The sequence below is a fragment of the Amyelois transitella genome, chromosome 4, assembly GCF_032362555.1.
Source record: "Amyelois transitella isolate CPQ chromosome 4, ilAmyTran1.1, whole genome shotgun sequence".
Classification (NCBI taxonomy): Eukaryota; Metazoa; Arthropoda; class Insecta; order Lepidoptera; family Pyralidae; genus Amyelois; species Amyelois transitella.
In genome coordinates this window covers 7,584,143-7,612,015 of record NC_083507.1, presented here as the reverse complement: position 1 = coordinate 7,612,015, position 27,873 = coordinate 7,584,143, and the positions used below count along the sequence as shown (strand labels likewise).

At 35.1% G+C, this 27,873-nt stretch overlaps 2 protein-coding genes across 3 annotated transcripts in view; one reads left to right on the top strand and one right to left on the bottom strand.

The window, feature by feature from the left end:
• The window catches only part of LOC106136926 (cyclic nucleotide-gated cation channel alpha-3), a 91,701-nt gene that overhangs the window by 7,974 nt on the left and 55,854 nt on the right, over positions 1 to 27,873 (top strand). Inside the window, exon 2 of the mRNA XM_060954551.1 lies at positions 26,197 to 26,326. Within this exon, the coding sequence (XP_060810534.1) occupies positions 26,199 to 26,326 (128 nt within the window). The 5' untranslated portion in view covers positions 26,197 to 26,198. The remainder of the gene's footprint in view (positions 1 to 26,196; positions 26,327 to 27,873) is intronic.
• Positions 3,423 to 9,944, bottom strand: LOC132904352 (uncharacterized). 2 transcript variants are annotated; one of them, XM_060954414.1, is made up of 3 exons: positions 8,977 to 9,944; positions 8,221 to 8,343; positions 3,423 to 7,588 (listed from the first exon to the last, which is right to left on the bottom strand). In XM_060954414.1, exons 1-3 carry the CDS (start codon positions 9,233 to 9,235, stop codon positions 7,572 to 7,574), a joined length of 399 nt encoding a protein of 132 aa, XP_060810397.1. In that variant the 5' UTR covers positions 9,236 to 9,944; the 3' UTR covers positions 3,423 to 7,571. The 2 variants fall into 2 exon arrangements, with proteins under 2 accessions (XP_060810397.1, XP_060810396.1); XM_060954413.1 differs by having other exon boundaries at positions 8,977 to 9,936.

Below are 27,873 nucleotides of genomic sequence, written 5' to 3'. Positions count from 1 at the left end.
TAATTAGATATTGCAAATTGAAGCTCTTCTACAGTTAGGTACATGTAATTTGCGTCATTAATTTGTATCATTCATAGATAATCTATAGTGTAGCTCGTATAAAAAAATGACGATTAGAAATCAAAATCATTGAGGTTACTGACAATTAGGTACGTTATTATGCTTGAATATACGCATAAGTATCCATTGGAATATAGCTCCGTTTAACAGGTGATATAGCCTGAGTGTTCACTTTTTATTGCTATTTGTCATCTTCGGCTTGATTAATTCTGAAGAATCGACTTTTGGTCTATTGGGTGATATATAAGAGTGCCTATACATTAGATTAGTGTCATGCACGTGAGTAACTTAAAAACTAATCAAATTTGCTTATGGAAAAGTGGATCATCGACTTTTGATTCATTAGCATTCATAAGAGATTTAATAAATGGAAAATCTGCGTCTTGTATGAAAACTATTATGTATGGCTTAATCTACATAAAAATTAAGCAATTATGATAAAGACATTTTCAACAATTCACGAAGAAATTGCTCATTAAAGTAAGAATATTCGTACCGAAGAGCTTTCTTTTTTTTTTCTAGAAAAAAAAGCTATTATTACGGGGAACAGACACAAAAAGAATATGTTTGTAAATGCAGACTGGAAATAAATTAGGCAAAAGGTAAAAAGCAAGGAACGAGAGTCACAAAAGAATAAAAAATATTAGTAACATTTGAATGGAATCCTCGACACGATCGAAAAAAGGTTTATACCTTTATTTTGTTACCAGAAAAAGTAAAATTATGACTGTGGAGATCAAAGACCGTCATTTTAATTATTGATTTCTTAGGTGTTAATAATCCTTCAGGTTGATCTGAAAGAAAGAAAGAAATAAAGAAATCGTTTATTTGTAAAACAAGAAAGGTTATTATAATACTTACATACATACATATGGTCACGTCTATATCCTTTGTGGGGTAGACAGAGCCAACAGTTTTCAAAAGACTGATCGGCCACGTTCAGCTATTTGGCTTAATGATAGAATGGAGATTCAAATAGTCCCAGGTTGATATCCAATCGTCTAAAAAAGAACCCCAAGTTTGTAAGCCCAATCCCTTAGTCGCCTTTTACGACATCCATGGGAAAGAGATGGAGTGGTCCTATTCTTTTTTGTATTGGTACCTGGAACCACACGACACTTTTTTACAAAATTGTAAATATTTAAAAAAGTACTGAACCGACTTTAATGCCCTACGAACTAAAATATACTAGAATGTTATAGACGGGAGTCGCTTCGTATAAAAACCTGGCTCACCCAATCTAGGATTCATGGTCAAGCGCTTACCCCGGGTTCTTCTCCAGAGAAGTGAGGATGCAATAGACAATAGCCAGGAATAAGAAGATTGGCACAAAATAAACTTAGCGAATGGTAGTGTTAACGTGAATTTTATTGTGAAGTACATTAAAAGCCCAAATTTAACAAATATTTAAATCTCTGAAAAATGGAAAAGCAACGCCAACAAGCGGCGACAAATAATGTGTGAGCCTCAGTTGGCTGCCAAAATTTTTACCCGATGTTCTGGTAACGAGGTGTCCAAATATTTCATTTAAATTGTAAAATGTTGGTCATTGTCAGACTTAAAATATATTATAAGTGTTTTTAAAGTTGATACACTGGCTTTAAACATGTTGATTTGGTATCGCACTTTCTAACGTTTCGATATTAAAGCTGTGGTACATAGGTTTTGACACTAAAACTTTGAAAAGATATCCAAAAAAATTTTCAAAGCCTGAGGTCGAGTTGATTGTAAGATGTTATTACAAAATTCAAAATAAGAATGGTTATTTTATTTCAAAGTATTCGTTCTATTTCAAAGTTGTGGGTGCAACATATTATTCTCGCAATGGCAATACCAACACGCTACACACCAGGTCTTCATTTCCATTTTCATGAATGCAGAGTTCAAAGGATAGTCGGAGTTAGTTCTGAAAAGTTTAGTTTAGTAGAATACTGCATACATAGGAGGCGCTAGAAAGCACAGAAATGATAGTAGAGTTTTTGGTTTGTTTTTGTTAGTTTGCACGATGAAAATGCATGTCTGATAAAAATTAATAAAATAAAATTTCAATTTAGGTAGTGGTTTTAAGTTTTTTATTTTCTATTTTCTTTCTGTTATTGCGGATTATGAGTTGAAAATAATGAAAATGTAAAAGTGTACAAAAATATATTATGCGCACTTCCTAGTAAGCAGTATGTTTCTCACAGAAAATCGTGCTCTTTCTTAGCATATGTTACTAAATGACATTTGTTAGACTCAAACAGTACTTTAGTATAAAATAGTTAGGCACCTATATCATTCAAACGATTGCTATGTTTCGCAAAACAGGTCCGATAGCTTTACTCCTTCAAAATACCTTACTTGTCTAAGTCATAATAATAGATTTCGATTTCCTTAGTCTAGAAATTCGAATAAAACTACAAGATGTTCAACAGTTTGCATTTCCTGACGATGCAGTGAGGTCTTAAGCAATAGCTAGTTTTATATAGGCGTTATAATAGAAATCGTCGCGATAGGCGGGCTGAGGGCGGGGGCGACAGACGACGCCGCATATCTACTAATTGAATCTGAGAACTTGCTCACAACTTTCCAAGTTGCGCGAAATTTGATTAGCTCGTCATCTTTCTTCGGGCATTGAGTTTTTTTTAAACTTGGAATTAGTATTTATCGCTTGATCAATCATGATTCATGACGTCGCTGTATTGTGTCGTCTTTTTCTAAAATAGATTGACAAATGTGGTCTTAATTAATCACACAACATAGTTTTATTAAAATACTAGAGGCCGCCCGCGACTTCGTCCGTATAGAAATCCTATCAAACCTGCGGGAACTCCGGGATATTAAGTAGCCTATTTGTTACACACCAAATTTCGTCGTAATCGGTTCAGTAGTTTTTGCGTGAAAGAGTAACAAACATCCATACTGACATCCTGGCATATTCACAAAGTTTCACATTTATAATATTAATACGATTTTATAGTAACACTAGCGGACCCGACAGACTTCGTTCTGTCAAAAAGATTTGTAATATGACAGTTTTTTGTTCCTGTTTATTAGACCTACATTGCTTAGACAACAGTGAACTTTATACATTAGCAATAAAGCTCAAATTGACTGTACGTATTAGTTAGAAAACGTTTGTATGGGATAAAGGAAATGACTGTTTTTAAGGTTTTTTAGGCAATTATTTGGTATTTTTTCTCCGTAAAAACCATCCTTGAGAATAAAAAGAATTGGCCAAATTGGTCCAGGCGTTCTTGAGTTATGCGCTTACCAACACATTTAGCGATTCATTTTTATATTATTGAAAAAGTATGTAAATGGATAGATTGTAATGTAAAGTGGACTGTATGTATTGGACTGGTAAAATAAAATTCCTTGAGTTAACGGACAAGACTCGTGTCGCTTTATTGCGGTGACCAACAGGAAGGAAGATCGGATGTACAATGTTGCCATATCGAACAAACAAATTAAAAAAAAATAAAATATTTTAATGTTGGTGTTCCAACATATTGCCGGGGCAAAAGAAGGTTATATTATGTGAAACATTTTACAAACTTAATATACCGTGAGTACACTATAATAGGTACATAAGTAGAATGACATAATATATAATATTAAATATAAAGATATGTAGTTGCCATGCATTGTACATAAAGTGAAGTTAGAACTGCACTACAAGTTACAATTACAGATTGTTAATAGCAGTACAACACTTAACAGACATGAAAACATATGTAAGGCGTTTTAAAATTTACATTAAATGTTTAAAAACTATGCATGCCCTTTTTTTAATTTAAAATGTAACATTCTTACTTGTGTTTTATAGAAACACTAAATTTGTGCTTGTTCTATTAGAAAGAACTAGATAACAAAAAGTAACTTAATACTATTTATACGAAAATGTATGTAAGGCTGTTGCTGCGCCTATCCCTACGATAGTAAACACATATCTCGGGGTCGGTACACAACACCAATAGGCGCAGCTACTGCCGTTCTTCCGTATCTAGCGGTAGGACACATATTTTCACTACTGCTCTTCTATGTATATGGCCGTTTGAAGTTTTAACTTCAACTACACGGACCTTTCCATCATCGCCTGGATAGGTATTAATTACTCTGGCTAAGGGCCAGTACATTGGCGACAAATTTTCGTCCTTAAGTATAACAAGTGAACCTATCTTTACATTTGGTTGAGAGATCTGCCACTTAGGTCGACATTGTAATAAATTCAAATAGTGCTTACTCCACCTTTTCCAGAATTCTAATTTCATATCATTACATATTTTCCAAAATTGAGATTTAGTAATAACAGTAACATTTGCATCTGGGTATGTATTTAAAGCAGTACCTATCAAAAAATGTCCTGGAGTAATGCAGGAATAATCAGTTACATCATTAGATAGTGGCATTAAAGGTCTACTATTTAATATGGCCTCAATTTGACATAAAACTGTGTACAATTCTTCATAAGTTAAAATTGCCTTTTGTAACACTCTAACAAATTTTTACAACTTTTTACACCACTTTCGGCCAAACCGGCGAATGTCGGGGAATAACAAGGTAAATGGTGAAATTTTATCCCTTTTTGAGCTGTAAATTGAGAAACTAATTTTTGATGTTCTATGGAGTTATGTAATTTGTACAAAGCATCTAACTGCCTCTCCGCACACCTGAAGGTTGAAGCGTTGTCGCTGTATATGTCAGTAGGCAACCCTCTTCTGGCAATAAACCTGTTTAAACATGCAATGAAAGTCTCCGTCTTTAAACCTGAAGCAAGCTCTAAATGCATTGCTTTGGTTACAAAGCATACAAACACACAAACATAACCCTTTGTGATTATTGGCTTTCTAACTCTTGCTATTTTCAATGATATTGCTCCAGTGTAATCTAAACCGACTTTTTGAAAGGCGCGACATGCTTTCACCCTATCAGGAGGCAAAGAACCCATCAATTGCTTAGAAGCTTCCGCTTTTAATCTAAAACAAATGGTACACTTGAATAAAACTTTTTTAACTTCTCTTAAACCATGTACTATCCAAAATCTTTGTCTTAATGATGACAGAGTCAGCTTAGGGCCTGCGTGAAGGTTTCTCAAATGTTCACTATGAATTATTAAATTAGTGACGCGCGAGTCTCGCGGCAAAATGATTGGATGCTTCTGCGAATATGGCATATCAGCATTGTGCAACCGGCCTCCAACACGCAGCAAACCACTGTCATCAATAAAAGGAAAAAGAGATTTTAAATTGCCTTTGACAATTGCCTTACCACATATTAAAGCATGAATATCATCCTTAAGGAACTTTTGTTGTTCATACATCACAATAATTGACAAAGAGTTATTAAGTTCCTGACTAGTTACATAGTTGAGCTTATTTCTATTACCCTTGGACTTTGCATTTTGACAAAAACGTAGGACGTAAGCTAACACTCTTTGCATTTTATTGATATCTGAAAATTTGTCCAGAAAATCTAGACATAATGTTTTTGAAATAATATTGGTGGAAAAACAAACCATAGCGCTCAAGCATGTGGAAGAGTCCTTGACCTCAGGCAATTCTTGTGGCATTGTAAAATTTAAATTGGGTTTATACTCACTTGAATGTAAAAATGTTGGTCCCCTCCACCAGAGGGGGTCAGCTAACTCGTGAGGTGGCACTCCTCTACTGAGACAATCCGCTGGATTCTCCTGCGAGCTAACATGCGACCAAGTGTGCGCATGTGTGAGTTGTATTATAGCCTTAACACGATTGGCTACATACGCTTTTAACGTGTTTATGTTAGTTTTAAGCCAAGCTAAAACGATTTGTGAATCTGAATAAAGAAACACATCATGGATTTTTATTTTTGTTGATAGTGTGTCATGGATTCTGCTAGCTAACTTAGCGAGCAGTAAAGCAGCGTTAAGCTCCAGTCTTGGAACAGATAAGCTTTGTGAAGCAGGATTTATGCGCGATTTTGAGCATAACAAGGAAACCTTAACATTGGCTGCCTCGTCAACACATCTTAAGTATACACAACAGCCATAGGCAGTAGTGCTGGAAGCATCGGCAAACCCAATAATTTGTGCAAAGCTGCTATTGTGCAACCTTATGTAACGCTCTATAATTAGTGGTTTCATTGAAATTAAGCTAGTGTAAAACTCATGCCATGCTTGAAGCAACTCCTTATCAGGTAACGAATCCCAGTCTATTTGAGCTTTCCACAGTTGTTGCATGATGACTTTAGCACCTACCACTATGGGCCCAGCAAATCCTAATGGATCAAAAAACTGGCTTATAAAACTAAGAATCTCTCGCTTACACTGAGGCATATTACCAATAGGTTTTGGACTTGACACTATAAATGCATCTGACTGAGTATTGTAACACATGCCCAAAGTTTTTAATAAATGATTATTTGTTTGTAAATCTACCTCATCAAAATGTTGTCTATCTTGTGGGATGTCTTGTAATAATTGTTCTGAATTAGACACCCACTTATGTAACTGAAAACTACCTAGACTCAATAGTTTACATAGCTGCTCTCGGGCTTCTATCAAGTTATCCGAGGAACAGTCTGAGAAAAGAATATCATCAACATATGTACAGTTATTTAATATAAATGCAGCCAATGGGAAGTCATCCTTGTATAGCTCAGCTAACCATTTCAAACACCTAGTTGCTAAGTAAGATGAACTTTTCAACCCATAGGTGACAGTGTTTAGTTGAATGCACTGAACACTATCATTGGGATTATATCTCCATAGAATATTTTGTAAAGACCTGTATTTTGGATGTAATAATATATTGCGAAACATGTTTTTTATGTCTGTTATGAAGAAATAATTATCTACTCTGAATAGTAACAAAACATCAACAAGTTCCTTTTGTACTACAGGCCCATTAAGCAATAAATCGTTTAAAGAAGTCTTATTGCTGGTTTTCATAGAACCATCCATAACAACACGACATTTTGTTGTTTTCTTTTGTAAGTTAAGAACTGGGTGGTGTGGCAGGAAGTACACTGGATCAGTTGTTAAATTGTATTGACTGATGTCAATGACTGTACCATGCCCTTGATTTATGTATTCATTAATGAAGTCTGAATACAATTTATAAAGACTAGGGTCTTTTGTAAGTCTAGCTTCTAAGTTATAAAATCTTTGTAAAGCTAAATGTAATGAGTCTCCTAAAGACTGATTAATAAAATCTAAAGGCTGTTTTAATGGCAGGACAACTTGCATTTTGTTATTTTGTGTGTCCAGTTGAATATTTTCTAAAAATATATTTTCACACAATTCATGTTCAGAATGTGTTTCTGTAAATGTTTCAGGAACCTTTTCACATTGCCAAAATTCAGTAAGAGTATGATTTAAGCTAGAAGTACATGTTTCACAAAATAAGGAGGTTACTGCTTGGTTGTGTTTCAAATAAATATTATCTGAGTTAATGCTACCTGCGACTACATGACCAAACTTTGTATTAAGTAACGGAGGTGAAGCTGTGATGTCCCCATGCCCCGCACAGTTGTACCGGCTAACTCGAGGCTCAGGCGGCAGCAACACCTTAAACACAATGTCAGCACCCAATAATATATTTATGTTACTGGATTGATTAAATGTCTTGTCAGCCAATACTATATTGGGAGGCAAAACTAATTTATTAATGTTGAAAGTCTTCTGCGGCAATTTTGAAGTGATTTTTTCAAGTAAGTAGCACACAACAGAAATGCTATAGTTCTGTGTCAGTGAGTGTAATTCTAAATTTACTCTTTGCTTTAAATTGTTAAAAGTTTGGCCTATGCCTGTAACAGGAGTACTGGCAGTCTGAATCTGTAATTTTAATAACTCTGCTAGCTCTTTGGTCACAAAGGATACCTGTGAACCTGTATCAAGGAGAGCCTTGACATAAACCTCAGTTCCGTTGCTCGCTAAAAGTTTTACCTGTGCTGTAGGCAACACAACTTGTTCAGTAGCAGATCCAGCCACCAATGTGACTGGTGATGGGGCCTCTTCCACATGGAGAAGAGAGTTATGATCATTTTTACAGATCTGACATTTAAACTTATACCTGCATGGCTTATTGTGGTTATTCAAACATATTTGGCATAGATTATTAGCTGTAACAAACTTAATTCGCTCACTTATTGACATTAATTTAAATTGAGAACAAGAAAAAAGTTTGTGGTTAGACTTACAAAGTATGCAGCTCTTCTCAGCGCTGGCAGGCTGTACCTTCTTCACAGTGGCTACGTGGACAGCCTTCGGAGCCCACAGTACCTTATCTCGTTCCACATTCTCGAGCGCTAATGCTCGCTTCTCTAAAAATTCAATAAGGCTTGTTACACTAGGTTTTTCTTGTCTACCAAGTTCGAATTCCCTGTTGCAAATCATATCCAATTTTCTTGTTAAAATGCAAAGAGTGATAGGATCCCACTGATCAACAGAGTGGCCCAAGTTCCTTAATGCAGCTAACTGTTGCTTAACAATAGACAAAAAACTTCTAATATTAACAGCTGTGGATTTAGTCATAGGGCTTATATCTAACAATACATTTAAATGGTCATTTGTAATCTTATACCTATTGTTGTATCTATCATTTAATATTTTACGAGCTTCCTCATAGCTTTCAGAACATAAAGGTAGATTTTTAATAAGCTCATGAGGTTCATCCTTTAAATAAGATTGTAAATAGAATAACTTTTCAATACTTTCTAAGTTACTATTTTTATGGATAAGAGCATCAAAAAGCCCAATGAAGGCTTGGTAATCCCTGTATTTACCAATGAAAGTTGGAATTACTACGTTTGGTAACTTAATTTTACTTTGTTTTGAACTTTGACACATCACTACTGGGTCCTGATCATGTATTGAAGTTTGACACGACACTACTGGCTTCTTATCATGTTTTACAGAGAGTCTTCCAATTTTAGTGAGCGCTTCCAAATACGTACTTTCAACGTCGTCCTCGGGGTCATCAGGATCCATCGCTAAAATGTCGAGGCGTAAGTCCTCCCACTTAGAAAATGAAGATCGCAGACGTTCTTCTCTGACGCACAAAGCGTGTTTGTCTAACTCAGAGGCGCTTGGATCACGCAGGGCGTTATGCAATTTGGTGATAACACCTTTAACGGCAGCGCGTTTGCGTCGAAGAGCGGCCAAATCATAGGACTCAGCAATTGCGAATTCCGATTCGCCCTTATCTTTAGACATTTTGTTAAGACGGCGTAAACACTTATTTGTACGTAATTTGCACTGATGTAACGCACTGATTATGTTTATTTTACAATATTACTCGCAACACGATAATTAACGAAACTCAGCTTTGCTGTGATGTAACAATTAAAATGGCGGGCGAAAGTTGTCGTCGTAGTCTCGACGACAGCGCATCGGACCAATGATGCGCGTAGACGCCGCTGCAACAGCGCCAAATAGCTTCTCGCGTCGAAAATCGGCAACTTTACCGCGCCAATGCATCAATCAATGGGCGCGAATCGTGTAGGTAGGCGCGAACATGTATCGTTGAAATTGAATTGAAAATAAAATTGACACGCACCATGAAATGAAATGAATGTAAATTGGCAATGGATGATGCCACTATAATAATGAATGCAACATGTAGGTACTCCCGTCTATCCGGTGCACTGTGATGGCGTCTTCCCGCGTAGCGTCTTCTAACCAAAAGGAACAATGCGGAATTATGTACTGCACATCACTCACACTAAACTTTTGGAAATTTACTGGCCTTGAAGGACCATGAAAAAGTATGTAAATGGATAGATTGTAATGTAAAGTGGACTGTATGTATTGGACTGGTAAAATAAAATTCCTTGAGTTAACGGACAAGACTCGTGTCGCTTTATTGCGGTGACCAACAGGAAGGAAGATCGGATGTACAATGTTGCCATATCGAACAAACAAATTAAAAAAAAATAAAATATTTTAATGTTGGTGTTCCAACAATTATAAGATGTAATAAATAAATATTGTTACAATATTATATTGCAATACTTTAGGAGGCATTCAATAGTATATCATAAATCCCTCTGATCTATATCCTACTCTATGTTAATTTCCCCCATCGCGTAACAGGGGTGATACTCTGTAGCATAGTATAATAAAGAGGCTGTAGTGTCGTGATATACGTGAGTACAAGCAATGATTGTTACAATCAAAATATTTTGAAAGGCTCCAATCTCCCCTCCGGGCCCTACAAAAGGCTCGTGTGAAAGTCGAATGGATACATTACCGTGACAATCGCCCTAACGCACTCACGAGGGCCAAACGTGTCATTTATCAGCCCTTCCTCTTTCTAAGGTCATTTGGAAGGTCCTCGTCTATTAATTGCTGGGTTTAGCCGTTCGTGCATTCTGGCGTTATCTTCTCTGCGAATGAATTAGTGGACAATTAAGGGCCAGAGTTGTGAGATTACGAGATCACATCGTAGCTAGAGAAATATGATGGTACACTTCATTTGTACGGGATCACATTGCGTTAATAAATCAAAAAATCAAATACCGGTATATTGTCACTATTCAAGCAATGGCAAATCTCCATTTTGATTATACATATATATCCTTCACAATTATTTTTTTAAGTTTGTTTTTCAAGTTACGTATACCACCAGTTAGGTATTGTAAGTTTTGGGTTTAACCTGATTTGTATTATTTAACAAACATACATACATATATAAAATCACGCCTCTTTCCCGGCAGGTAGGCAGAGACTACCTCTTTCCACTTGCCACGATCTCTTCATTCTTCCTTCGCTTCATCCATATTCATAACTCTCTTCATGCAAGCTCGGCGGTTTATTATTATTTAACAAACAAATGTCTAATTTTTTTAATTTTATATTACGTTTTAAAAATAAAAAACAAAACCCTTGACAGAGGATTAAAATGTTTTTAATATTCAGATTATTATCTTTGCCAATATTACCTATCTTTATACAATGCTACAGCCCATTTTCCTTTAATTTTCGTCATCCTTTTCCGCCATCGGCTAATACCTGAATGTTACCGCAACAATTATCGTGATAATTGATGCGTTTCGCAGATGACGCCCTTATTGGTTTATTGATTGCCATTTTGCCCCTATAGGTATAATAATGTAGTGAGAGGGTGAAACTTAAAAGAATATTAACGTTATGATACGTAATGTGGTTACATTTGTGCAATTTTCATATTATTCGGGTTTGTATGGTTCTTTATTATGCATTATTTATATCACAAGCGTATTTTTAAATCTTTATTTATATACGTTTTATTCATATTTTCAATTAAAACTAATTTAGATTATTTAAAATAGGTTAATTAAATTCATAACAGAATAATCACTGCGTACTTACAATCTTTGTAACGATTTCCACCAAATGTTTTGTCATTGCCCGTTCGCAGCCGCAAAAATGGCAGCGAAAGATCTTTGAAGGGCTCAAGAGTTTTCCATTGTTTTCATTATCCACGTCTGATGGAACTCGACAAATCTATTCTCATTCAGATTACGTATAAAGAGGAATGAAATTAATTCTTTTCTTGTTAAGAGATTGCTTCGACTCCATTTTTTCATATGAATTTACACGATACCAAATCTTTTTTAATCTACCTCAGTTGGGGAAAAATCCAAAGATTATTCGCGGTGGTGTTGTAAATACCTTGTAATGAAAAATGATATGCCTTAATTGCTCTAATTTGGTAAGTGAATTACCAAGAAAATTATGGAAATTTGCTTTGAGAAATACTTGTTACTTAACAAAATGAGATTGTGAAAGATGAAAATAAAATATATTTACCTATTAGTACCATCCTTCAAGATTTTATTTTTGTTATAAGTTTGAAACTTTGATATGTATATTCAAAATTATACTTTGTATGTGGTAACATAGTTTCGAGGGCAAGAAATTACAAACAACAATTTTTAAAAATCCCAATACATGAGTAAATGGTCGATGAATCTCGGAGGTCTATTCATACGAATATATTTTAGTGACACTTAGTTTATTTCTATCATCATTAAAAGCCAGTAATAAATAAAATATTTTTCTCTAGACCCAACGGGCTCGCTGCTTCGCCTTAACTGATAGCGGTTGTAAGTAGCGGTATAAAACGTGAATTTGCTCCGGCGTGCCTTTTTTACAAAGTCTGACCCCACCACATATCTTATTCATGGTTTGGGCCCCGGGAATGTTCTGAGGTGAAAGTTAGCCGGCAATCGTGTAAAAATTGCTGAATTGCAATGAAGTTGGAATTAAGTTCAGGTGAATACATGAACCGAGGCTTTGAATAAATAACTTAGAGCGATGATTAAGTAAAAAAAAAAAATAAGGATAAATCTAATAAGACGAAAAAAAGGAAATATTGTTATGAAATGTATGAGAGAGACATATGCATCGACAACAAACGTATGACGATTGCATGAACAAACTACATAAACAAATATAAAAAAATCCTCATGACACCAAAAAGTGGGGGTATATTTTGTAATTTATCTTTTCAGTTTACCCAAACGCTTATTAGAGATTAAGAAAAGTTACGAGCGCGCGTCCTACATATAACTCGACAAAGAGCTAAGTTCGATTTCATTAAAATTAGGACAAAAGGCGGCGTGCAGGTCTTATCAGTATTAGCTGATCTCTTGGCGACGAGTTGGCAACTTCGGTAATTGCATGTTCACCGCATAAGGCCTCCACGGACTTGTTATGTACTTTTGTGTGACGACAAAATCTGTACGATGTAGGAATACTGTGCATTGTGGGCGATGGATGTGATGGTCATCATCAATCAGTGGGGTTAAACACGAACGTTGGGAATGACTATTGTCTTTTTTAGTCTTATCTTCTCCCTTAGACTTATTATCTCTTTGATTAGGATGGAGAGCCCTCCTGATACTTAAGACTTATTGAAAATTCTTGAGTACTCTTTCTTTATTTTCTTGTGTTCCCAAGTTGCACCTCTCCCACAATAGTAATAGCCGCCCAAGTAGCATTCGACTTTGAAGAATCTGGCTTCGGCTTTTCGACATTTATTTGTGCACTTTGCCGATGGGTCATATAACGTATCCACATTTTTTGGTCACTACGTCTACGTGTGCCCCGGAGGAGGTAGCATGGAAATCCAATATTTTATATCATAAATAACATATTAACAACTTAAACTCATCACTTTGACAATTTCTGTTATAAATTTAATTTACATATAGCAGGATAATGATAAAATAATAATAAGGTATATAAATATAGCCTGTAAGTATAAACTAGCAACTAAAGTAAAATCGTACATTGGCACTGAATGAGAAAAACTGAATAGGGAGACGTAATTGATGGCCTGCGGAATCAGTTGTAGCGCTAGCAGCATACAAATGGACGCGGATGTCACAAAATATAGATGAAGTACAAGTAAAGCTCTAGTTCATATGCGTACTGTTAAAATAATTCATAAGATACTCACTGCTTTCCGAATTCCGGATTGGAGGCAAAATACATAGAGAGCCAACAGTTTTTAAAAACTATATATTTTATTATGGAATTTATATTCAAATAGTGACAAGTTGCTAGCCCATCGCCTACAAGAAGATCGACAAGTTTATTAGACAGATTCCCTTAGTCGCCTTTTACGACATCCATGAGAAAGATATAAAAAGGTCGTATTCTAAAATGCCGGGAATCACACAGCAGTTTTGTGCAGATACATATTATTTAACTGTTTATGGCGACCTTGGCCAGGGCATCTGTACGTCTGTAGGTTGCCATTTTGTATAAGATACTAAGACGTTTCCTTTTTGGCACTCATGCGTGGGAAGGGACGATGAAGGTCTCTGATATAACTATCTAATGTAAGTGCAGAACAAAACGTACTTATTGCCAGCGTGAAAGTTAGATGTGGTAAAAGAAGAATGAAGGAAGATATGATCGGTGTAAAATTGACTATGCACAACAAATAATAGGGTGGTATAGTATCGTTGAGTATGACGTGCCAGAAGTCTGGAACTTATTTAAGGCTAGCATAAATATGTATGGCATAAATATGTGTGGAGCAAATTACAAACATTGTGTTTGTAATTTGCTCCACACATATTTATTTATATTATAAAAGGTATATACGTATGTAAGGAAATCAGTATGCGTTGAATTTAATTTGTGATACAATCACTATTGTGGCTGCCGTTATGCGGTCACAAATTAGAAAATGGAGTGCATTTACGCAATTTGAAATTGTTGGTTATGGGGACATATTTATTTGGATTTTGTGAGTTTTTGATAATATGAACGTTTAAGTCAGTTATAAATTTATAAAGATGCCTACCCCTCCGGGAAAGGGGCGTGATTTTATGTATGTATGCATAAATTTATATAATATATAGGTAACTTATTTTATTACGTTTTCTCTGTCAACTTTGTCTGAAATTACGATTAGAAGCTAAATATATGTTAATTCGGGGGTTTTCTATATGGAATTCCAAAAACATCGCGAGGTCGTTCTGTGTTCTTGCAAAGCAACATTCTTTTTCCATTATACAGATTTACTTGGATTTAAGTACTATAATACTATGTACTTAATATTTTCATGTTACTGTGTAAATTTCTATGCAATAAACATATTACAAACAAATGATCATAATCGGTGAAAGATGATTATATTGAAATAATAATATCATTTAGTGTCAATCACGCGTTATACTAACTACGTAAGTAATCTTACTGTGGCAATTCCCCAGACATTTGCACAAGTTAAACTCCGTTATAGCTGAAATAGTTATCTTCCCAAACTGGTTTCCTACTAATTCCCGGTAAAAACACTAAGTTCCCAGGTGCAGTCACTAAGATTGAGATTTCAACTTACAGTTGCACTAAAACTTTAGGAAGTTACATTCTGCAGGAAATTAAGGTATTAAAGGGTCAGAATGGAAACATTTTGGAGTAAAACTATGTGTTAATTAAATCACCATTAATGTTTTGATATCAAAAGTAATGATTAGTGAACAAAGAAATATGCAGTCGTTTACAATTGGTAAAATTTCTACAAGATTGATTTTGTAATTGCATAATATTCTTGACATAGTAGTACATCACTTTTCATCACCAAGTATTTCATCGCTTGAAATTCGCTATGTACTTACTGAAATGAAAGTTATGATCACTTGTTTCAAATGTAACCATGACCAACTTTAAGCTGAACTCCCAAAGTTAGCCTTTGATGCCAAATAGGTGGCAGCAACATGTACGCTCAAATTTCAGTTTATCGGTGGATGAAACACCAATATTTAAAGTTTCATCTTGATGTTGGATAATAAGTAGGTACATATTTTCTCTTACACGGAGCATACCTAATACGCAAAATACCGAATTCACTTTATGATTAAACTTCATTTCCTATTTACATTTATCCTAACTCCCCATATGTCTAATTCGCTTAAGAATCATTTTGCTATGTAACTACCTGAAGCTCACATGGTTTACATAGCATTATGCCTGAATATCTGAATATTATCTAATTGCTAATTACATACATTTAATTCGCCTCGTCCCTCGCATTGTACTTAATGCTTTTGTTTTTATTCCCTTTGAGCTTTTCTACGTGTTTCATTCTTACAGTATTTAGCATATTTTAAGGTTAACGCTGCTTTTGACTCTATTAAAATATTATACACCTAAATGCAATTTTATTATTATCTACTCCATGTTTGCTTTTTAAGGATTTACTTTATAACATATAAAGTCTTTTCAATGATCCATTCTCATTAACTGAGCGTAAAACGCCCGATAACGCCACTCGGCACTTCGACGTCTAGCTCCTCACCTCACTCCGGATTCCGCGCCTCACTTCACTCCGATTTCCGCGCGATCAGTCACAAGCCGGTTCGGAACCTGCTTCCTTGATTTTTCACGGACATTTTCTCTGGCAGATAAAGCGTAACTCTTTTGTGCGAAAAAACTTTTATCTCGGTAAAGTCGAGCGCACATGATAGAAAAGTTGGGGAAAGTTACTCGGTCGTATGCACCAGTTGATGCCACTGAGTTTTGAGGGAAAACTAGAAACTTCACTAATGGACAAGATAGTTATTTAACTGAATTTATTAATATTTTATGCTCATGAAAATATAAGCAAAATAAAAAAAAATACTTCATTACGACTTATAACTGGCTCACTAACGCCATAGTCGTGATGGCTAATTTTTATCTTATGTACCTATATACCAAAACAGTGAAAAACAAGCAACCAATAACCAATTTTTATAACTTAAGCGGATATTCACCGGGTGTATAGGTGTGTTAAGGTTAATAAAGTTGAGTTACAGAAGTGCTAGTTATATCCATATGACATCCTGTCTGACCTCCGCATATCTTTACAGGAGAACCTAATTCATATTGTATCATGGCATAAAAGCTGCACTAGGTCAATCTGCCTATTCCCATAGTTGTTTTTTCTTCTTTCTGACTCAACTAATTTATTTTTGCAAATAACGAGCAATGCTATCAGTATTAATTAGGTAAGTAAGTAAACTAACATTTAATTTAAACACAGTATCGTAATTCTGTGAAATCTGACTTGAAGTCAGTAACTTTGAAGTTTTTACTGCCATGAACGGTAATTACCGTCTGAAATATCCGAAATCAAAGGCACATTGTAGCGCGGTCCTTAATTGCGAAATTCCCGTTTAATTGAAAGTAGGTTAGTTATTAGCCATTAAAAACATTGTAACACCACGTATATAGTACCTACATAGTTGCAATGGAAGATGATTCGGATAGTGTATATTTCTAATAGGTTACTAAATAATACGGGACTAATCACATAGATTGAGTTAGGCCCAAAGTTTGAGAATTGTGTTATGCAATATGTAGAAGACCCTTGTTGGGTCTTATGGTAAATATATTTCATAAAAAATATCCATATTGTATATAAACATTCATATCTGATGACGATAAAAAAACGATTATCAACAGGATGTCACCACATCAATCCTTGGATCTTGAGATCCAAAAGCATATCACTAATTTGCCATCATTTATTTGTAATTTTGTATGTAAGCTCGGAATATTTCTTGCTCGAAGATTCCCAGAAGAGTAAACCAGGAACAGTAGCTAGTGTTGGTGAAGAAAAATTTTCATTTTATACGATGCCTATCAAGAGAAACGAGTAATGGGAAATGGGGACCCATGTTACATAAATCATATTATTATGCTAATTTGTGTCGTTTATGAGCAAGAGATACGGTAACGGTATTGAAAGAGCAAGTTTTATGAGAGCCGTGAATGATGCGAGGTGGGTGCGGGAGAATGTCGCTACATATTTGTAAATAGAATTATTTTACCTACGTAGTTATATTGATACTAATAAACGTTCTATCACTAATTTATTTTGTCGCCTCCACACGGATGATATACAATCAATACAAATCAAATAGATAAGCTAGCCCCTAAGTATGTTCGAGACTGGCTTGTAATAAAGAAAATACTTGCGGGGTAAATAGACCTAATAGTCTTGAAAATACCCCCTACAGCCGTATAGGTATATAAAGGCATTCAGAATTAAATAGTGGCAGCTTGCTAGCACATTGTGACACCGGAGGTCCCGGGTTCGAATCCCGGCCAGGGCATGATGAGAAAAGAACTTTTTCTGATTGGCCTGGGTTTTGGATGTTTATAATTATATGTAAATATATTATATAAGTTTGTATTTATTATAAAATATAGTATCATTGGGTTAGTATCTCGTAACACAAGTCTCGAACTTACTTCGAGGTTAACTCAATCCGTTTAATTTGTCCCGTATATATTCATTTATGTACTATTGTGTAAAATGGTTCGGCAATATAAAGTTGACAATAGGAAAAACAAAAAGAAAATTAGTCAAGTGATGAGTGAATATGAGTGAGTGAAAATTTATGGACTACCAAGGAAATACAGAAGCATACGTCATGTGTTTACAATGAAATAACATACAAAACAGTTGCTTCAATAAGCAGTAGGTAATTAACGAAAATCTATATTCCTACACAAAAATATAGGTGGAGTGCGATTTCATATAATTTTTTATTGATTTCAGAGCATTAAGTAAGTGCATTCCCAGACACCTGTCTCTTCAAACTTGTTTAAGATTCTATCAAAAACAGCTTAATAGTGTTGGCATTAATTAGGGATGTCTACCATCTTAACGAGCACCGCGGTAATTACTGAAACCAACGTTTATAAATCATCTTTCCCTTGGTTAATGTCTCCGGAGCATCTAAATTAAATATAATATTTATTTTATGCTTCAGATTAAACAATGTTTTCAAATATTATAATCCAGCCTACAAATTGTTATTTGCTTGTTGTCTTTATTGGACTTTGAAAGAGCGAGAAATGAATGTAAGTTAATAAAAAATAAAGTAGTTTTATATTGTACAAAGTCATACTCTTTAAATATCTTTATAAATGTATCTCCGAAATTTCCTGGAACCCAAAGTTCTGGCTTATTGCTACAGATAAGTTGAAATCTTTAAACAATTATTAAAAATATATAAATATTTCAATTGATTTACATTTTAAAACAATTACACAAAGTTCTTTATGTATGTCTAGACCAGCTCTTAAAATGCATTAACGTAAGATGGAGATTTAATCTTGAGAAGGCGTCTTCTAAGGAAAACCTTTGTAATAATAGTATGGCTTGCATTCTTCCAGCCCTGCTTCGTCACTTTGTATTAAATCTCAATTTCCCTGTCGAGACAGCAGAGAGAAGTGAGGATGATGCATTAAAGTTAAAATGATAGTAGAAGTTTAAATAATTAACAGAATTTGGCTCCAAATCAATGGGAAAAGATTTATCTAGAATGTATATGATGTAGAAAAGTGGTGCAGTTTTTTCTTAATAACTATAATTACACGTTTCAGTGAAAGAAATAAGGAATAGACAACATGAACATTTCGTAATTGAACATGAATTTTGATCAAAATGCTTATGTTTTTGTAATTAAATAATTTGTAGAAACCATTCTGAATGCCGAGGGTTTGTGGGGTGAGTGGTTACGAAAACAGAGTGATTCTCTAGAGCCCTACTCTTTTAGAGTTGGTTAATTTAGCGAAGTATCCAACAAAATTTGAGCCGCATCTGGCCGCCAAGCGTTCCGCACGGAACGTGATAATAGGAAATATTCATAGCAAAGTGGCGAAATAAAATTCCCAAGAGACCTAACTAATAATACGTTTCCACCGCAGTCGTTGAGTTTCCACAACTTTTTGAGCCTCCAGGCCGGCCGTTAATTATGTAATATTCCTTTCGACTACAGAATAAGAAAGCCGGCCTCAGTTATTTCTATGCTCTGTATTCCAATAAGTCGGCCCGGAAAATATAGAATGGAATATTAAATGACTTGAATTGCAATTCAATAAAGAAAATTTTGCCTCAAAAATGGAGACTAATGTATCAAAGGTTCCGAGAAAGTCTGAATTTAGGCTGGGGTTCTACTATTCGCAGAATTATATCCACAGACTTTACGACTAAAGTGCCGTATAACAGCCGCCGACTAACAGTTCTTCATACCTAAGGACTGGACCGGGATCACAAGGATGAGTGAGAGAGAATTTTAGTTACAAAGCTCCGTTGTCCTTACCTACAAATTAACCTTTCCATTCTTGCGTTCCGTGTTCTTTGTCTTTAGAGTTACGTGTTTGAACGTTTCGCTGACTAATTGATAAGTGTATTTGCTTGGATTGGGTTGCTAGCACAGAGATAGGTACTAGTAAATTTTAATGATGTGTTGCGTCGCAATGCGGCGTGCCCCAGGCGAGTAATGTATGGAACCACAAGCGGTTAAAGGCGTTGCAGAATAAACCAGTTACACCACGCTCGGGACATGAGATTTTATGAAACAGTAAATTATAGTGTATAAGGTTGAACAGAAATACTCATATATTTTGTATTGTTCACAGATAGTTTGATAAATTTAAAATTTATATTTTGTTGTGACCTACGGTTTATATTATGAAATGGATATTTTAAATAATCTTTTAAAAAGAATAATTATGAAAAATTCGCATTGCAACAAAACTAGAACGATCTAGTTATTTAGTAATCACAAGATCTTTTCAAGTCCGACTTATTGAGTAGGATCTTTATCATCCGTACTAATCATCCCTCATTTCTTTTTTATCTCGTAATTACAGTATTTGGCGTTCACGAGTTCATTGAAACTGTTGACGTTACTTAACAAGGTTTGCTTAATAGATTCCATATTTTTTTACATTTTGGTAGGTAGACATATTTAGGGGTGCCTATTTATTTTGAGGATTTCCATATTGTGCCGACTTTGGTAGATCATATTTTACGAGAAAATGGAAACCCCAACATCAAAATGGAAACATTCACTCTATAGGTTGAAACAAAATATGTCTGGCAATAGCGCATAGCTTCAGTTTCAAGTCGGCACGAATGTAAATGTCAAGCAATCAGATGCGAGGCATTATGTAAAGAGGCGCGCCCATTCAGCCGGGTGACGGCCCCGCCGCTACTCAAAAGTTATTGTGCTTATTTCAAATTGTACTCGACTCTCGTTTCGCTTACCTTTGAAACTTTATTGTTTATTTTTAAAAGCAGAATGCAACTCATTCTTATTTTTATATTATTTTCAGACAGTTATGAAACTTCAACAATAAAATGTTTTTTTTTTAACAAAAAATCTGACGTTTGGTTTGGTCGTCTTTGACCGGAGTAGCGGTCAAGTAGATACGTAATTAAATTATATCGGCTAATATTCGAGCTTCGTGATCATGTTTATAGAGATATGTCACAACCTCCTTGTTCATTCCTCATTCTTTAAGAATTATAAAGTGTAAAATGGCTACCTTTTCTTCACTCAATCACCTTAAATAAAAATTAAACTCGTATTTGCATATATTTCATAAAAATGCAGAAATACAACTCTTTCTAAATAGCCTCCACTCACGGCCTCTTTGAAAATTTGCAGCTTTCACTTCTCAGTAAATTATATTTTTTGCGGTTTTAAGGTTTATGTTGTCCCTAAGAAACTTGGTTGAATAAATTAAATGGCCGATGTTCTTTGCAATAATAAAGCTAGTAAACATAGAGTACCTACTTGAAAATCAAAAAGCGCTCATAAAATATTCGGATTAAATGCATTTTTCTGCTTGCCAAACGTCTGTATTAATTCTGTAGTGATGTCGGCAAAACCTGTATATGTCGGCGAAACCTGTAGGGGGAAGTCCCGTAACGCCGGACGGCACCTAGGGCCGGACACTCGTACTATTCAGGCGAGTATAAATCAGTTCGATTCAAAATACAAGTGAAAGGGATGCTGGGGCACACAGGTACAAGATCACGCGCCGTGCCTCTTCAGTGACGCACACGGCCGCGGCAGGAGTAACCATTTGCTGTTTTAGGCTCGAAATCACGGCGTCACCTAAATATCAATGTAAGTAATTCTAGTATATTTATGCATTTACATTTGAGTAGTATTCAAAGATAAAATCAGTACTCGATTGTTATCCGTAAAATGGTTGAATATTATTACATCTTTTAAACAATTTTAGTAGGTACCATCTAATGAACGAAAATGTGTGTCCCTTCGCACCGGACACTAAGTCGTCCCTTAGTGCCGGACAGTAAACATATTGATATTGCTTGTAAGAAATTACGTTTTTTATTCTAATTATTTAAGTTTGTTTTAGAGTATAGAAGAAAGAAGATAATTAAAATGGAAGAGAAGAAAAAGAAAGGATCCTGGGATCCAAAGAGCTTACAAACTGCTATTGATAAGGTTACGTCAAAAGAACTGAGTGTAAGACAAGCTGCAATGCGATACAATATTCCTAAAAACACTATGCATGATAAAATAAAGGCCCTAAATCGATGAGAAGAAGTAACAATGAAAGCAAAGTTAGGTAGGTTCACTAACACCTCAGCAGCGTATGAAGAAGTTTTAGTGGACCACATTAAAGATTTATCGATTAGATGCATGCCCCGCTCATGAAAAAAAAAGTTTCTAAAATTAGCATACTCATACGACTTAGCTGAAGTCATGAAGAATCCTCATCGATTGAATAAAGAAAAAGGCAGTGCTGGTAAATACTTTTATTACGACTTCATGAAAAGGCATTCTGACATTTTGTTGAGAACATCGGAATCGACAAGCATGATGCACGCCGTATGATTTAACAAACCACAAGTGGATCTATTTTACGACAAAATTGAAAAGCTGATGAAACAGTACAACATTCACACTCTCAAGAATTTATAACTGTGATGAAACTGGTGTCAGTTTCGTGCACAAATATTCGTCCGGTACTAGGTGCCACTTTTTAAAATTATGTTTTTTGTTACCAAAGTTTGTTTGATAGTATTAATTATTTTTTAGCAGAGGTTGCATTTTTGTTAATTTAATTTGATTTCTAACTTTGTTATCTAATATAAGTCATAATATTATAAACATTCCTAAAATATTTTATGTTTTATTTTTAAATAACCTTAGGTGTCCGCCACTAGGGGACTTCCCCCTATATATCGGCGAAAGTTCCCCGACACCGGCGGCGGTGCGTTAACTATCTTAGTTTCCAACTTCGAACACTGAATTTTATGACCGGCCAGTGTTAATGTAAATTGAATTTTTAAAGCTTGGTCGCCAATGGATTTAACTTTCCTTTTATTCTTAAGATGTATTTTTTTTTATAAAATATATTTGTAAGTACATCATCTATGCAAAGTAATTCTGGTCAATGAGTCAGCAAATGTTCAATCAGTTAGCTGAAGAATCTCCCGTTCTTACATACTTACTTATTTCATAAATATGTTTCTTTTACGTATTGCTAAGCTTTTTGAAATAAAATTTTGTGCACATTTAAAGCTGTTTAGGTGTTCCAGTGGTTATTTATACTTAGAAGACAATGATCTAATAAATTACTTTATTACATACATACATATAGTCCCCTCTACATCCCTTGCGGGTAAGATAGAGCCTTAGTCTTGAAAAGATTGAAAGGCCACGTCCAGCTGAAATTCAAATACTGACAGGTTACTAGCCCATCGCCTACAAGAAGAATCCTAAGTTTATTAAGTGACCTTATTCCATGTGTAGTGATTATATGTTATTAACAAAGACAAAGAAAATATTGTTTTACTGCACAATTCACTCAACTTCTCAAAGCAATAACGATGATAAAGTAACAGATTAAAACCTTGTAAAAATTCTAAGGGTGCCTTTATTGGAACAAGAAAGGAAAATTACGGGTTCTTTACTTTTTATATTCTCCCCGGGACTAATTAAAATAGAAAGAGTTATTAAAGAAATTGTTATTACGAGTTTGAGAGTGAAGCCTTTCTCACCAACCTGCGCTGAAACTTACTTATTTATGTAGAATGTTAATAATTTATTCTTAGATACTTTTTACTTTAGAAAAAAGAGCGTCGGTAGTCGAATGGTTAAGCCCGGCTAAAATGCGCAAGACATGCGTGTGGGGCACGTTCAAATCCTACGGCGGCCATGACCTAATTCAACTTTACTATTTAACATTTAAAAGTTCATGAATTTTAGCTCAGAGATGATCAATACTGTACAACGTTACCGAATAATATATTGCACACCCACACACATAATACAATATTGTTTTGCCGGTTGACTGGAAGAGATCCCTTTATGGGATAAGTCCGCCATTGCTAGTGATTTGTTTATTTTATAACTTTGTACTATTTTCTTGTTACTGTGTAAATTTCTATGCAATAAAGATATTACAAACAAACAATCTTTATTCAGTCTAGACTTGACTGGAAGAGCACGTTTAGCTGGATGACTTAATGATAGAGAAGGCTATGTGAGTTTTGATTAACTTTTACGATCTGCGTGAAAATATAAGCACATTATGTTTTATCTTTACTACTATGCCACTATGAATAGAAACAAACATATAGTCACGTCTACATCCCTTGCTGGGTAGACACAGCCAACCGTCCCAGTAAGACTGAAAGGCCAAGTACGCGTATATGGCTTAATGATGGAATTGAGATTCAAATAGTGACAGGGTGCTAGCCTATCGCCTAATAAAATAACCACAAGTTTATAAGCCGTTCCCTTAGTCGCTTTTACGACATCCAGGTGAAAAATATGGGATGGACCCACACCACATGGCACGATGTCTTATAATCAGCACCGATTTGAAGAAAATAAAAACATATTTTTCTTCGAACCGTACATTTGCGAACATACGTACGGACATAACGCATGATAAGCAGGCGTTATGTTAACAAGGCTGCCTTCCGCACTGCGACGCAACATGTCATTAAAATTTACCGAAACCACTGCGAATGAAACAATCCACGTACGCTCGCATTTACATAATAGCTACACTTAGTTGCGTGACGTCATCTAGCATCCGATTCTTGTTTCTTTGACAAATGACCTCTTTTGGCGCCGTAGAAATGTTCTTCGTTCAGTTACTTGAATTTCTGGGTTCAATTCGCGGTTAGGTCGAAATGGATAAATACTTATTTATTTTTGACTAGTCGTTATATTTGTTGTATTGAGTAATACTCATCCAAACTAATATTATAAATGCGATAGTTCGTTTATTTGTTTGATTGTTACGAGTAGGTACCTCTTCACAGGTTATCTACTGATTTAAGTTTGGAGAAGGATATATGGCACCTTTCATCCCGGTAAAAACTTTAGTTCTCGTAAAATTTGCGAAAAACCTGAACCTTCTTTTGTAGGTGGCGCTAAATTTGTCGCTTTTTGTAGGTGGTGCTTAATTCGTCGCTTTTTTAGATGGCGATATATTCGTGGCTTTTTGTAGATGGCGTTGAATTCACGCGGCCCTGGCTGCGGGTAAAAACTAGTAATCCATAATCATAAGACACACGTGCGACGGTTGTTTGATTTGTGTAAAATACATACATACATACATATGGTCACGTCTATATTCCTTGCGGGGTAGACAGAGCCAACAGTCTTGAAAAGACTGAATGGCCACGTTCAGCTATTTGGCCTAATGATAGAATTGAGATTCAAATAGTGACAGGTTGCTAGCCCATCGCCTAAAAAAGAATCCCAAGTTGGTAAGCCTATCCCTTAGTCGCCTTTTACGACATCCATGGGAAAGAGATGGAGTGGTCCTATTCTATTTTTTGTATTGGTGCCAGGAACCACACGGCATTGTGTAAAATAATTCCTACTTATAAAGTCACGCGTCTTTCCTGGAGTGGTAGATACTTATGTAAGCCGTAATATTAGAATTGTTTTTTTTTGCATTTTCATTTAATTGATAGGCCCGCAACAACAATGTTACTATGAAGACAGAAAGAAAAGCTAACAAAGCCACTTATCTTCAAGTATTTTAAAAGTTCAACAAAGAAAGAAGGGAAATTAAACTTTTCAGGTCTGTTATTCAATTTGCTAAAACTATCGAGTTAATAAAAGTATTCACGTGGTTGTCGTTTTAAAGTTTAAGCTCTTTATTTTCAGTTCATTAGGTGACTTCTCGGCCAGTCGAGTTTCTTTCGAATCTCGTAATTTGGTTCGGAAGTTAGAGTGGGTGCGGGTGGTACAATGAACAAAATTGTGGCAGACAGCTTATAAAAGAAGTGCTCCAACAATGGAATGATTCGATTTGGGCCTTTATTCATTTCTTTCGTTTCATAAGGCGGTGCGTGTTTAATGCCTATTGACTTTTAAATAAGGCCTGAGATAATTTTTAATTAGCTAATTTTATTTATACCACTCATTTAGGTATACCAATTTGAATAACATATAGGCGAATACAAAATTTCATATGTTGATATTAAGTTTATATCGATGATTTTGCACAAAATATATAAGTGCCTGAGTTGGTTCCTAACAGGCAGAACCTAACGTTAGTTTCTGTAAGCAAAACTTTTATCGAAATTTAAAAGTTATTTGTCGGTCCCCTTACTCATACATTCCATCATTTCTGTGGAAATCATAAGAAGCGACTAAGGAATTCAGTTATGCACCAGACGCTCTAATTACTAATTTTATAAACGCTTAATTTCCAAGCTAACCTCATAAGGTCCCCATGTTAACGGTAGACCCAATTGCCCAGTAGTAAATCAGATAGTAAAAATTAGAAATGGTCATAGGCTCTTTCTCATGGAAAACATTCGACACCGACTTATGTTATTAATGACAATGTTAATGACGACATCGACTTATGCTATTATTTTCCGACAGAAATGATGACGTGCCGACTGGGCTCGCGGCGGCTGGGCGGCTCCCGCGGCTCGCTGCAGACCGGGCCGGGCTGCACGGCTGCCAGCGAGCTGGACCTCTCCACGCGCTCCAGACGTGCACACAAAGCCAGGTATGTGCGTGTGTGTGTTTCTAAGCTACGTGTGCATATTCTTCATAAAATATACCTAACATTACCATTGAGATATATGGACTTAAGTTTTTCAAATATAAAACTGCTAATTCAAATGACTCTTGCTGTATACAGTTCCATCATACTTGCGTTTAAACATGTTGTCTGTTTCATTTCTATTCGCAAAGATTTATGCATTCGCTGTATTTAGCATTTGTATGCTTAAATGTAGTTAAACAGATAGGGTAGACTACCCTTAAATTGACATTTATATCGTAAGTCATTATGTTTATTTTTAACTTAAAATATTAATTTTCTTATAAGGTACTTATGTACGCTTAGACATGGTAGTTTCACGTTAAAAGCTTACTATCGTTATAGATGTAACAGCGAGAAATTAGACGACATGCAGTAAAATTTATAATTGCTGAAAATAAGAACAAACCGTATATCAATAAATAATTTTACACACAGAATTGTATCTATCTATTCAAATATTTTTAGAAACCTGAAATAGCTTCATCCAATACTTATCGCTTCGAGGAGGCGAACGAAATGTCGTATTACACGATCTACCGAACTTGAATATGTCATACCGTATCAACGGTGAAAATGATTTAACTTCGCGCATCGGTGGGCTAGTGGTGGAAAATTTACTGTTTGGCTTACCGCTTATGATGATCAGTTTTGAGTATATATTATATACCTATATTGATTAATAACAAATAAGACAAGCAGCTAAAAAAGGATGCCTTCAATCAATTCTGATCGAAAACTTTGTACAAATCTTCTTATACTTAAACACATACATATCATGTATAAAGATATATATCAGATTAAAGAATCTTTAGCTCGACAGAGGTAGACTATAGAAGCATATGTATGTTACCATATATACATACATACATAAAATCACGCCTCTTTCAGAGGCAGAGACTACCTCTTTCCACTTGCCACGCTCTCTGCATATTTCCTTTGCTTCATCTACATTACCGACTATATATATATGTATGGTTTCTAAAAATACACGCTTACAAAAGGCGGACTTAATGCCGTTTGGCATTCTCTACTAGTGAACCAGCTAACCAAACAGAAAAAACTATATTATTATATAATTATCCAAATAGCAAACAAATCTCTAAAAACCAGAGTAAATTCTAAATGATATTACAAAAATACGCGAATACCAATAAGACATCATATTCGTTCAACCAGCAGCAAGAGATTTTTACTCGGTTGTGTAAACTATTTATTTGTTCATGAATTCAACATGGTTACAGAAAATGAACTCGCATCAACTTATAGGTCTCTGGAAGCCCAAATTCTGAAAGTTTTATTGCTATTCAAACCTTTATAATATAGTTTATGACTACATAAGGTTTAATATTATTTACACGAATTACCTTTTCACTTTATTATTCGTATTTTGTATTTTTAGACACATTTTGTCGTATGTATAAAAATAATAGAGTACTATTACATTTTAAATCTTATATTTAAGCTTCCTTTAGTTCTTGAAACCCTATAATAAAAGGAAATTAGACAAG

Bases quoted from the DNA above. Each gene is read 5' to 3' on its own strand.
- LOC132904352 (XM_060954413.1), bottom strand. From the start codon at position 7,267: ATGCAAGTTGTCCTGCCATTAAAACAGCCTTTAGATTTTATTAATCAG.